Below are 12,043 nucleotides of genomic sequence, written 5' to 3' on the forward strand. Positions count from 1 at the left end.
GATAAACATCCGATAGACATATAAAAATTCTGATTAATTATAGGAATCATATTGTAGTAATTAGATTAAATAAGAAAAAAATTACATAGAAATTGATTCAATTTAATGTTACTTGTTTGGATCATTGGATGTTCTTAGAAATTCAATCTTCATATCACGAAAAATAATCCACTCCACATAAATAAAATTCTCTTTCTAGGGCCGGAAGTCCAGGTTGGACCCACATGGAAGACCACGGTCTCCTCCGCTTCTTTTGCGTTTACCCCCCGCAATCGCATTCGTAATCGGACCAGGGCTCCGGAGTCTCCCACAGTCCCACTCCCCAACCGGGCTCTACTCAACCTCCGCGCCTTCTTGATCCCCGCCCGCTCACCAAGCACACCGATCCATCCAATCCTGGTCGCCGCTGCTGCCGGATTCGCCCGCTAACCAACCCGCGCAAGCTCCGCCCCCTGCCGCGCCGCCATGCTGGCCTCGGCGAGGTGAGTGGTTCTGCCGGGGGTGTTCGAGGATTGGGCCTGCCAGCGAGGCGTTCGACGGATTGCGCGCGTGACGGAGACTTCTCTTTCTCCGTGCAGGGGGTTCTGGGCGCGGCACCGCCGGAAGATCCTCGTCTCGCTGGGCGTCGCGGGGGCGGGCTACGCCGCCTACCGCCTCTACGACGCGCACCGCGCCCAGCTCCTGCGGGTGGAGCAGCTGCGCGCCAGGGAGGAGAAGGCCGCCGACGACCTCGTCAAGAACCAGTAAGATAGTTTTGGGTCCCCGCTCCCACACACTACATGGAGGCGGACTACACGGGTTTCTTTGTTCTACTACTGACTGCTTGTTGCATTGCCTTGGGGGGGCTGCGTGCTCCTCTTCTTGATTGCTCTACTCTACTTTTGCTGCCTGTCTCCTCCACTGCCTGAGAGGGGAATTCTTCCCAGTTACAAGGTCAAGCTGGGGCTCCGCATTGAATTTAGTTTCTAGCGTGTTGGTTGCACTCAATTGATTTGAGGGTTGATTCAATTCGCAGCTAAACTGTGGAAGAAAGAAGATAACTTTGTTGCTTTAACAAATTCAGATGTTTTCCACATCCTTAATATAGACCAACTCAGAGAGATGCGGGTTCCACTTTATTCAGGTTATACAAACCAAACCATCAGTGCACATGGTCATACTTGACATCATTACACGTAATGCTAATATTAACTGGACAGGGTGAAAATATGCTGGAGAAAGACCGAGCCTGGTTTTTGTTTGTTAGTACCATAGTCACAGGATTCGGGGTCGATGCCTCGTCCCTCGACCCGGGAACGTCGTTCCGATTCGAGGGTCGGGGTTGAAGAGGGTCAGTGTCCCATTCAAGGTTGGATCGTGTCCCAGTTTGAAAGGGGTCGCAGCCCCATTGCTAGCAGATTTAATTGGGATAAGGAGGTTAAGGACAGTGGATCGGTGTGGTTTTTGTTAGACAATGAGCTGAGTACGTGTAGCATGGTCTAAATGTACTCTTTTATATGTTTCTTATATGCTTGTGCAGATTAGTTTCTTCATTAGTAGCACATATATAGTTTTTGTCTTTATCGACCCGAAGATATCGACCCCGATGAATCAGGGTCGTGTCCCACATAATAATTTATCGTTCCATAGATGTATACCCCCTTCGTACCACAATTTTATAAAATGACGACCCTCGACCCCGTTCCTCGACCCGGTCGACCTAGGAACTTTGTGACTATGGTTAGTACTTAGTACTAGTTATAATAATTCAAATAGGTAGTTGTTTCAGATTAAACAAGCGCTATATTTAGTAAAGGAGCTTACCTCATAATTGTTTGGCTGTTTCCATTTTATTGTAGGCTACAGCAACACTTTGAGAAGGTGCAGAGCATTTGTGACACTACCACATTGCCTTTGGCCATGCATCAGCTCTGTGAAAACATAATGAGTCAGTTGGATATTTCAAAATTGACTGCCAAGTTACGGCAAGGGAAGGCAGAATCAAGAGCAATGACACCAAAAGAAAAATATGATACTTGGGAGGAGATTAAAATTAAGAGTATGATATTTTTTCGTCGTAACTATTGCATGGCCTTTTCTCTTCTTTTCCTTGTCTAATCATAAATATGCATTAGTAACCATGTTATTGTCTATTTCAATGGAACCTCCGATTTCTTAGGTTTCACAAAGACAGTTTCTTCAATTTGGGCAATGACGTTGCTCAGCTTGTACACTAGAGTTCAGGTCACCATATTAGGCAGGCATCTCTACTTAGATTTTGCCCGAGGTACACATGGTGCACAGTTACAGGTAGATCTATGCTCCAGGCTCCACATTCTATGCTCAAGCATTTCCATACGAATTACTATTTTATTTGTTTCTTCCTCCAGTTATTGATTCTTGCACTCTAGACAGTTGAATAATTGAAATTATGTTAGTACACTGACTCGACTTGGGTTCAAGCTGCTCCTGATATGAAATATCTCACTTCTATTGCAGGAAGAATCTGATACCTTTAGTGAAAATGGACACAAGAGCTTCCTTACAACGGCTGATTATCTTCCCACTGGCAAAATCAATGCATACATAATGCATATGCAACATGCTGCAACAGGAGTCCTAAAAGAGTAAATATTTCTTCTTATTCCCTTACGATAGTTATTACCAGCATGTTCACCACCCAACAAATGAAGGAAGATGCATCTAAATTGTTCTAGCAAAATGCTTGTTTATGTTACATGCTGATATTCTTGTGCACTGAGTCATCAAGAGCAACCACACTTTGTATTCAGCACAAGTTAACTAGTGTTGTACACAATGCCTTGTTTACTTTTTTTTTTTTGGAAATCCAACGGTGAACATTATACCACTAATTGCCTGTTAACCAGGTGGCTTTCCAGTTACTTCGCTTCTTAGCTTAGATTTCAGTCCATTATATACAACTTGTCTCCTAAAACCTTATGATTCTTAGTCCAATGCTCAAGGGTATCTTAAAACCCGTCTAATATCAATGATACTGTACATGGCCACTATGGTTGGTTCTCAGCAGTAATGGTCTGGTTTCCACTGAGAAATTGACTCCTAGTTGTGTTTCCCCTTAGCGATACTCAGTACTGGCATGTGAAAATTTGCAGGAAGCAACTGAAAGACCTTATGAGCACGGACGAAGTATTGCAAACAATGTTACAAATATTGGACTTTTTCATGAATCTGTGTGAAGATAACTCATGGATAAAATACCTTGTACCTGACGATGCCAGTGTTCAAGCACAGTTGATGGCTGTGTCCACTAGTGGCTTTGATGATTCATCACTCCTAAATGATTTCAGAAAGCTCGAACAACTAATGGCCGAGACACGAGTAGTACTGGCAAGGTAATTTTGTGTTATGGATTGTGTTATGTTCAGTTATAGCAAGAGGTAACTTGCATCATAATGCACTCTTCTTTGCTCCGTCTGTTGTATGATTGGTCTTCATTTCTTTTATCCTTCATGAATTAACTTGGAATTGATTAACTATTTCAATTTCTAACAGATTGCATTGTAACTGTTTACTTTGCAATCCATTTCATATGACATGTGATTTGTATTGACCTAGTTTGCTAATTATCTTTTTACTATGTATGGGGATCCAAATTTTAAGGAGTCGAAGCAACTTTCTTGGTAGCATTAACTCACTACTTTGAGATTCATTTGATAGCATTTACCATTATTAGATTATATAGTTAGTCTGTTATGGAGCAAAAAGGGTGCTCTGTATTTAGGTTGGTGTGCATTACATTTCCTTTCAAGGTATCGAATGAAATGATGGTATCATTTTCTGTAGGCTTCCCCCTTTCTTTTCTCTTCCTTGCTGCTTGGCCCGATGGGGTCTGTTCTGTGACTTCTGGAATTTCCGAACTCAGTAATGGAAATGGGGTATAGCCTCGTGTTGAAAAAGAAAAAAAAAGAATATCATTTTCATGCATGCATGATAACAGTCGCATACAATGAACTTCTTTTAATACGGTTAATATGTTGCAACTCAGGGAGAACAAATTTTTAGTGTAACTATATTATGTCATGCATAGAATCATTTTTTCCCTATGTCAATCTAATGGGATGTCTGTTGACTGTGGTTGACTCTTGGTAACGTCGACAAAGTAGCCCCTATCTGTATCTACTTAACCATTTGCAACTGTGGTATTGCAGTGATGATTTCAGAAATATCATGGAGAGGTCAATGAGGAAGATAGCTGACATGGTGATAGAGGACCTGACTGCGCAGGCTGGAATTCCAAGTCCTCCATCAGGATTGCCCTTAGCGACGCTCTTGCCCAGAGTTGCTCATTTGAGCTCGCTATTGCTTGAGGAGCCAAACAAGAACAAATACATTCAGATGATCCGAAGTATGCCTGAAGTGGAACTCTTCTACACATTCCTCTATGCAAACATGCCACCAGAAACATGATCTGTACATTGATATGAAATGATCACTTCCTTCTGAACTGTGGCTCCAATGGTCTGGCGGTATGTGGATGCCGAACATTCTGCAAATCTGGGAACCAAGAGCTCATTTCTGCGCTGTATATGCTGAGATATTCCGCTTTTACTAACATGAAGTAACTAAGTGGAGTTCCTTCCATCTGGATTCTTTCTTCAAAGTCTGGGTTGTGAGTGTCTATTTAGGATCCCCACCCTTTGTTTCTGCTATTTTGCTATATTTTTGGAAGCTTACACGACGATAATTGGTGCGTATGTTTTACTGGTCAAATGGTTAATGTATACATTTCTACTTAGTTGAGCCTTTTTGTTTGGTTACATGTGAATATTTCAGCTCAGTTGAGTCTCCTTTCTCAGGCGAGCAAAGCTGTTTGAATAAACTGGATTTCTGGGATATGACTATTATTTGTGTTGATGAAGTATATTATCGGACTCTTAGTGTGGTGGCGTTTGTGATGTGAAATAATATTTCTTCTAGTTCTTCATTCATGAATTTCAGCAAAGGTTTCTTCTTTTTATGTGAACTTTGATCAAAATTTACTTAGGCAGAATGGCTAATTCCACAAATGTATTATTCCTTGATATTGATTTGCTGCGAAGATTGGACACACAAATAAAAAGCAAACATCCCTGTCTGCTTTTCTCGTGCTGCTGCCACAAAAGTAATCTTGTAACATGGAAAACATTACTAGGCGATAATGCTTCTGATTTCACCCCCCCCCCCCCCCCCCCCCCCCCCCCCACCCCCACCCACCCCAAAAAAAAAAGAGAATGGGTCAATTGCCCTTGGTTTTGGTTTTATTAGAGGTATTTCTTAGTATGTAAGTATTGTCTTAGTTTACTGGCTGTAGACATTTTTATATTAAGGAATACTTGTATATTTTATATGCCATTGCACAAGGATCTGAGTCCCTTTTGGCTGATGTAATATGATAGCATAATTTGGTGCATATGTTGCATCAATATCAAAATTTGATGATGCCAATTGATTATCAGTATCCTGAACCTCAAAAGCTCTGATTTAATTCAGTGGTTTCAAGATGTCCATGACTTCAAGGACGACACCAAGGACGATGGAGCTGCAGATTTAGAACCTCAACAACTCACATATGTGCAGGGCATGGTGGACCGCCCGAATGATGTAATTTGTAGTGTTCAAATACTTTCTTTGTTTTTGCCCCGATGGTACAAACCGTCAGAAACTAGCAAAACTGGCAGGAATTTATCATAATTTGGGGTAAGATGTGTAACCAGAGGATTGTTCAAATAAATAAAATTGCTCCGTGTTTCTATTAATATGTATGAATTTGCTGTGGCCCCAATGCCAAATTGAATTTATGCTCAATTCGGCCAAAGCTGCTCAGGTAGCAAATGCAGTAGCAAGTACGGCATACCTCAAATATCCTATTTTTGTGTAAAACATCAAATCAGACAACGTACTATCTAATTGTAAAGGGAAAAATATTTGCACCAAAATAGGCATTCATATTCTGATGTATATGACAATGAGGTGGATCATAAGTTCGTAACCATATAGGATGTAGCATATGATGTTGCCACAGAACTGCATCAAGCAGTGTGAAATACATATTGAATTTAAAAACGAAAATATTACAAATTTTCAACAGTAAAACTAACTTATAATTTACTACTTCCTCTAGTATTCCCTCGTGTTTGATTTGTCATTTGTTTCAAGGGTGAAAAACAAGAGCCTATTCAAGGCCAAAGAATAAATCTGCAAAATCTAATGCTAGGTGTGAATAATTCACGCACTGGACTACTTAGCAGGTGCAACTAAGCCTTGCTTCTCTTCATCAAGCTCTATGCTATCATTGTCCTCTTTAGGTTGCTCAGATACTGGCCCATGCTGACCCGCAGAATTTCCTTTTGTCATAACTGATTGTTGATAGAGTATCCCACCAACAATAGTGAAGAGCAAGCAAACTAAACCAAATGCACTTGCATGTTTGTCCCAGATCATGACATTGATAGCCACGGTGAGGAACTTATTCACAACCCCGGTCACGGTAAATGCAGTGGCTGAGACTGCTTTCCTTGCTGCAAAACCAAAGAAACTGATGAGGAGCCCAAACACGCATGACAATGCCACTGCCATAAAGGCATCCAGTTGAAACCAGCCGTCACCCCTTGATTCAATGGCTGCAAAGACCAACTTATGCTCTCCTGTAACGAACCAAAAGATGGGTGCCAGCATCAATGACAGAAGGTTGTTGTAGAGCACAAAGCCCCAGGTATTCAGCCCCAGGTTTGTCACGATGTGCTTGATGTACACCATTTCAGTTGTTATGGTCACCAGATATGCAAGTGCCCATGAGTATGCTGTGAGGCTGAATGCTGAATCTGTAATCACATAACCAACTGCTCCTCCCAAGATGACCACAAGGGATAAGAATGTGAACTTTGAAGGACATGGTTGCTTCCTGAAAGTTGTGTCAGCAATAGCAACCAAAAGCGGCGTCAAGGATCTGAAAACTATGAACGTATCAACATTGGCATGGCAGAGGAGATTTGTGTTTGTGAATATGGCAAGGTAGAAGACAAGAGCAGCAGGTGCAAATTTCTTTGCCGTGTCCAACTTGAAGGGGTCATGGCTGAGAAGACCTAGCTTTCCAAGGATCCAAACACCAGCAGCAGATGTGAAGTATTGTAGAGCAGTCAAGAGGCCAGGGTAACTGAACTTTGTGACGGCATATTTATTGATGATCGAGAGCAAACTTGAGCACAGAGCATACCCTACTACAAGGCTGCTAGTTGCATAGTACTGCTTTGCCATGAGAATAGAATGTTCACCTGCAACAGGTTCAGTGTTAGGAAAACATTCAAATAGAACAATAGAACCTAAATTACTATTTAGAACGGGAATGATGAACAGAAAACGGTTTCCATAGATCTACAAAACAAATTTAATTGCCGCTACTTGTAACATAAGGTATGACTCATGCCGCATTAGGCTGGAAGATCTATCCAGGGTATTTTACTTGCTCCGAACTACTTAAACAAAGGCACAGGAGGAAGGCATAACGCTCCAATTTACACTGGCAAGAGAAATAATCTGAAAACACACGGTGACTGCAGAGCTGAGGGCACGATTTTGTAGTAGCAATTTTTTGTGTGTATACAATAGACACACATATGTATAAGTATAGTACATATTAATAAGATATGTGTAGACAAATCCAATCCTCTAATGGAAAAACCTCACTCAAGTGGCTAAAAGTCCCAATAGGGGACATCCTTAGTTCCAGACCCGAAAATCAATCAATAGGATATAGGATGGACGGAGACAGAGCTAGGCCAAACTCGCTCACCGGGCAGTAAAACCTCCAAATTTTGACGAACAATACGGCGCTTCACATAACATTAGCTACCAACCTCCACTCCACGCCGGTCTAAAGATTCGCAGAAGCGGCGGCGAAGAACGGCGCTCGGGGTAACCGCCTGCCGACCTATCAGGAAAGATTCGTGTCCCCAAAATCCAAATTTGCCTGACTGCTGCGGATTTCTTGGATGCGCGTCGCCAGGGAAAGGAAAGAAATGCCGTCAAAAAAAAAAGGGAAAGGAAAGAAACGGACCGGGAGAAGAGAAGGCAGGCAGTGCCTTCCAGATCAGAGACCAAGTGCGCCGCCCGTCCCAAGAAACTACCAGAATTGTTCGTTTCAAAAAGAAGAAACTACTATCTGATGAAGAACGGGGCGGGGGAAGGAGAGAGTTGCGGCGTACAGGGAGAGGCGAGGCAGGCGCAGCGGCATTCCCGTCGGCCTCCGGCTCCGGGGGCCTCTGCAACTGCAAGGCAAGTGCAATGCCTTGGGTTTGGTTTGTATGTGTGTGCATGTGGCTGACAGAGTGACAGCCAATTGGTTTGGTTAACGTCCGTGGGGAGACGGAAGAAGAAGCTTCAAACCAACGACGGTGATACGGGGGTAGGTCTAAATTACTAGTACGTCATGAAAGCGATGCTGTGGTGCGAACTATCCATAATTCCAAACACCGGTTCTGTCATCTGTGCCCGCAATTACTCGTTTCGCTTTCAGTCCAAACTAAAATCGGATTGGCCGGATTTCGTTTTCGACTACAAGAAAATCGATGGGTTTAGTTCCCAAGCGAGCTTGTATAGCAGTATAGTCATTTACCGGACGATCCAAACACGTTCTCATATTTGCCGGTCATATATAGAGAAACACATCCGCTGTGTTCGTTTTGCTGTGGCTGATGACTGGTGCTGATGTAGTATGAGAGAACAGTACTGCTGGCTGGTTGGCTGATAAGCCAAACGAACACAACGATTATACTCTGTCTCCGTGTATTGAATGCACTAGTTATTTGAGCGATTCAATGCCTTTTTCGTAAGTATTTGTCTAGTTCGAGCAATGTGTTGACGTAAATCTGATCAACACACAAACGCTAGAACGTGCAGGATTACAACGATCGCAACCCTAAATGATTGCAGCGATCGCAACCTGACGAAGACCTCCGGCGACTGGTCAGACTGGTCGCGCCAACCGGTCCGACCGGTCGGGCGCAGAGAGCTTCGCGAAGACCTAAAGCTGCAAGCTCGGGAGGGGCCCGTCGGAGCTCGCAGATCTAGGGTTGTCTTAGACCACCCAAGACGCTCTTGAACACCGTAGAGACGAGCAAAGAACAGCACGAGGTTGGAAAAACTAGGTTTTAAAGAAAAAGTGAAATAATTGATTTGATTCGATTGGGTAGAAGGACCTCAATCGGCCGTGACCTTTATATTTATAGGCCCGGGACAACGTACCCCTTTCAAATCGGGTTACAAACAGACTCCAAATTAAAACCGTAACTCGACTCGGACTGTACAGGCTCAGACAGGTCTGACCGGTCGGCCTCGCACTTTGCCAATTTTAGCTGCCAACATATGCTCCCATGCCTTTTTGGTGAGCTTTGCAAGCTAAAAAGCAAATACCAGAAACTAGACTAATTACATGAATTTACACAAAAATACAAGCTAAAAATAATGCTAAGAGCGATACTCTATACCGGCCGTCTTCGTCTTCAAGCGCCTTGCCACACGCTGGGATAATATTTCTTCAAGTATCTTCAATTAAGAGCCCTTGGAAGACGCACTCCTTACATCGTCTCCACCATATAAGAATTGCCGAAGATAACCTTGACGATCTTGTACGGTCCTTCCCAACTTGGCGATCACTTGCCGAACTTGTTGCTCTTTGTGCTAAGAGGTAATATTGTCTTCCATACCAACTCACCAATCTGAAAAGATTTGGTTCTTACCTTCTTGTTGTAAGCTCTAGCCACCCGAAACTTGTCCTTCTAAATTTCCTTCAAAGCTTGCAACCGCTTGTCACTCACCTCATCAATGTTGTCCATCATCAAGTCATAGTAATCAACAGCAGTAAAATCATTTTGCTTAGCCAATCTATAAGCGTATAGATTCACCTCAACGGGCAAAACGGCATCTTGACCATATACAAGCTCAAAAGGAGTAACTTTAGTAGCACCATGTCTAGATATACGATGAGCCCATAATACTTCAGATAAATTCTCATGCCACTTCCTGGGATTCTCTTTTATCTTCTTCTTGATAAGCTTTATCAAGATTTTATTACTAGACTCAGCCTGACCATTGGCCTGAGCATAGTATGGAGATAAATTGAGTATCTTGATCTTATGAGATTCTGTAAAATCACGCACCTCCTTTGAAATAAATGATGAATCTTGATCTGTCGTCAAAGTTTGAGGAATACCGAATCTATGAATAATATGCTCTGTAATAAACTCAATTACCTCCCGATGTGTCATATTCTTCAAAGGAACTGCTTTGGTCCACTTAGTGAAATAATCTGTAGCAACCAACATGAAACGATGTCCCTTTGAAGAATGATGATTAATCTGACCAATGAAATCCAACCCCCAGCTTCTAAACAGCCATGGCTTGATTATAGTATGCAATAATGCAGCAGGCACCAACTGAACATTACCGAACCGCTGACATTCTTCACACCCTTTATAATATCTGAAATAATCTGTCGTCATAGTTGGCCAATAAAAATCGGCTCTCCTAAGTAACCACTTTATTTTAGGAGCCGATGGATGTATACCATAGATGCCCTCATGAACTTCTCCCATAGCAACACGGGACTGATCAGAATCCAAACACTTGAGAAACACATCTTTGGCGGCCCGACGATAAAGCTCGTCATCGATTAAAATAGATTTGAACACCAAACGCCGAATATTTCTCTCTGCACCATTGCCAGGGTCCTTTAAATACATCACAATAGGCACCCTCCAATCAGCAACTTCGGCTTTCCCTTTGGAATTAGAAACAATGGCCGACTTGCTGTTTTCAGCAGTCTGACCGGTCAGACCGGTCTCTAGACTGGTCAGACCGGTCTGGGCGATCAGACCGGTCGTGGCATCCGGTCTGACCGGTTCGTCTAGAACCAGCAATTCGGCAATTGCTCGCATCGGCTTTCTCATGTTAAAATATTTTTTAGTAACATTGTAGTCAAATGCTTGCTGAATCAGAGCATTTGCCTTCTTATTACTATCTCTTGGAATATGTCGAATCACAAATTCATCAAAGCAAAAAATAATATCAAGGCATCTACCAAGATATGCATTTAATTATCCATTGTAACATTGGCATACCTTGGATACTTGCTGCACCACAAGAAATGAATCACCATAAGCTTCCACATGTTTAACACCCATTAATTCCGAGAATTCCAAACCAAATAGAAGTGGTTATTCGTGTGTTCCTCTTCCAATCGGTTTGAGAACTCATAAATAGTGCCACTCGGAGAAATTAGAACAGCACTAATCCCTTGACCATTATCACAAACCGACCCATCAAAGAACAACTTTCATGGCGTGCAAGTAACATAGTCGACTTCCAAATCATGCTCATCATTAATTTAATGTTCAATAATGAAATCCGCTACAATTTGACCTCTAACAGCTCTCAAAGATTCATAGGCCAAATCATATTCAACAAGTGCATAGGCCCACTTTCTGATTCTACCACTCAAAAACGGCTTTTGAAGCATATGCTTAATAACATCGACTTGACAAGTAACTATACAAGTACTTGATGAAAGATAATACTCCAACTTGGTACAAGTCTAATATAATGATAAGCATAATTTCTCAATAAATGTATACCTTATTTCCGCATCAATAAACCGTTGGCCAACATATGTGAAAATATACTCCTTCCCTTCGGTCTCTTGAGTCAAAACATCACCAATAACTTTGTCTTCCGCAGCCACATAAAGCCTAAAATGAATACCTTTCTTAGGCGCCTTAAGAACTGGTGGTGAAGACAAATATTTCGTGATCTTCTTAAAAGCTTCTTGCTATTCTACCCCCAAGTAAATTCAGCTTCATCTTTCAACTGAATAATAGGAGTAAAAACATCTATCTTCCCAAACGAATTGGATATAAATCTTCTCAAGAAATTCACTTTGCCCAGAAACTTTTGCAAGTCCTTCTTGCAAGCAGGAGCCTCCACTTTTTTCATGGCTTCAATCATCTTTGGATCAATCTCTATGCCTTTCTCATGAATAATGAAGGCCAAG

The 12,043-nt window shown here is 42.2% G+C and overlaps 2 protein-coding genes across 10 annotated transcripts; one reads left to right on the forward strand and one right to left on the reverse strand.

The window, feature by feature from the left end:
• The first annotated feature begins 282 nt into the window (after nucleotides 1-282).
• LOC120660322 (peroxisome biogenesis protein 3-2-like) lies at nucleotides 283-4,882 on the forward strand. The gene is made up of 7 exons (XM_039938807.1): nucleotides 283-482; nucleotides 579-743; nucleotides 1,839-2,038; nucleotides 2,159-2,289; nucleotides 2,479-2,606; nucleotides 3,114-3,353; nucleotides 4,170-4,882. The coding sequence occupies exons 1-7, from the start codon at nucleotides 466-468 to the stop codon at nucleotides 4,426-4,428; spliced, it is 1,140 nt and encodes a 379-aa protein (XP_039794741.1). The 5' UTR covers nucleotides 283-465; the 3' UTR covers nucleotides 4,429-4,882.
• Nucleotides 4,883-5,928: 1,046 nt separating this feature from the next.
• LOC120660323 (GDP-fucose transporter 1-like) lies at nucleotides 5,929-8,340 on the reverse strand. Of its 9 annotated transcripts, XM_039938810.1 has the most exons (4): nucleotides 8,202-8,290; nucleotides 8,054-8,119; nucleotides 7,854-7,927; nucleotides 5,929-7,271 (listed from the first exon to the last, which is right to left on the reverse strand). In XM_039938810.1, the coding sequence occupies exons 1-4, from the start codon at nucleotides 8,228-8,230 to the stop codon at nucleotides 6,238-6,240; spliced, it is 1,203 nt and encodes a 400-aa protein (XP_039794744.1). In that variant the 5' UTR covers nucleotides 8,231-8,290; the 3' UTR covers nucleotides 5,929-6,237. The 9 variants fall into 9 exon arrangements, with proteins under 9 accessions (XP_039794744.1, XP_039794743.1, XP_039794742.1 ...); XM_039938809.1 differs by lacking the exon at nucleotides 7,854-7,927 and having other exon boundaries at nucleotides 8,198-8,340; XM_039938808.1 differs by lacking the exon at nucleotides 8,054-8,119 and having other exon boundaries at nucleotides 7,854-7,983; nucleotides 8,202-8,327.
• Nucleotides 8,341-12,043: the final 3,703 nt, after the last annotated feature.

This window comes from Panicum virgatum, chromosome 2N (assembly GCF_016808335.1).
Source record: "Panicum virgatum strain AP13 chromosome 2N, P.virgatum_v5, whole genome shotgun sequence".
Lineage (NCBI taxonomy): Eukaryota > Viridiplantae > Streptophyta > Magnoliopsida > Poales > Poaceae > Panicum > Panicum virgatum.

Bases quoted from the DNA above. Each gene is read 5' to 3' on its own strand.
- LOC120660322 (XM_039938807.1), top strand. The intron at 744-1,838 runs GTAAGATAGTTT...ATTTTATTGTAG, and splicing joins GACGACCTCGTCAAGAACCA to GCTACAGCAACACTTTGAGA. The intron at 2,290-2,478 runs GTAGATCTATGC...CTTCTATTGCAG, and splicing joins CACATGGTGCACAGTTACAG to GAAGAATCTGATACCTTTAG.
- LOC120660323 (XM_039938808.1), bottom strand. From the start codon at position 8,312: ATGCACACACATACAAACCAAACCCAAGGCATTGCACTTGCCTTGCAG. The intron at 7,984-8,201 runs GTACGCCGCAAC...CGCGCATCCAAG, and splicing joins CGCCTGCCTCGCCTCTCCCT to AAATCCGCAGCAGTCAGGCA. The intron at 7,272-7,853 runs GTTGGTAGCTAA...AACCTGTTGCAG, and splicing joins TAGACCGGCGTGGAGTGGAG to GTGAACATTCTATTCTCATG.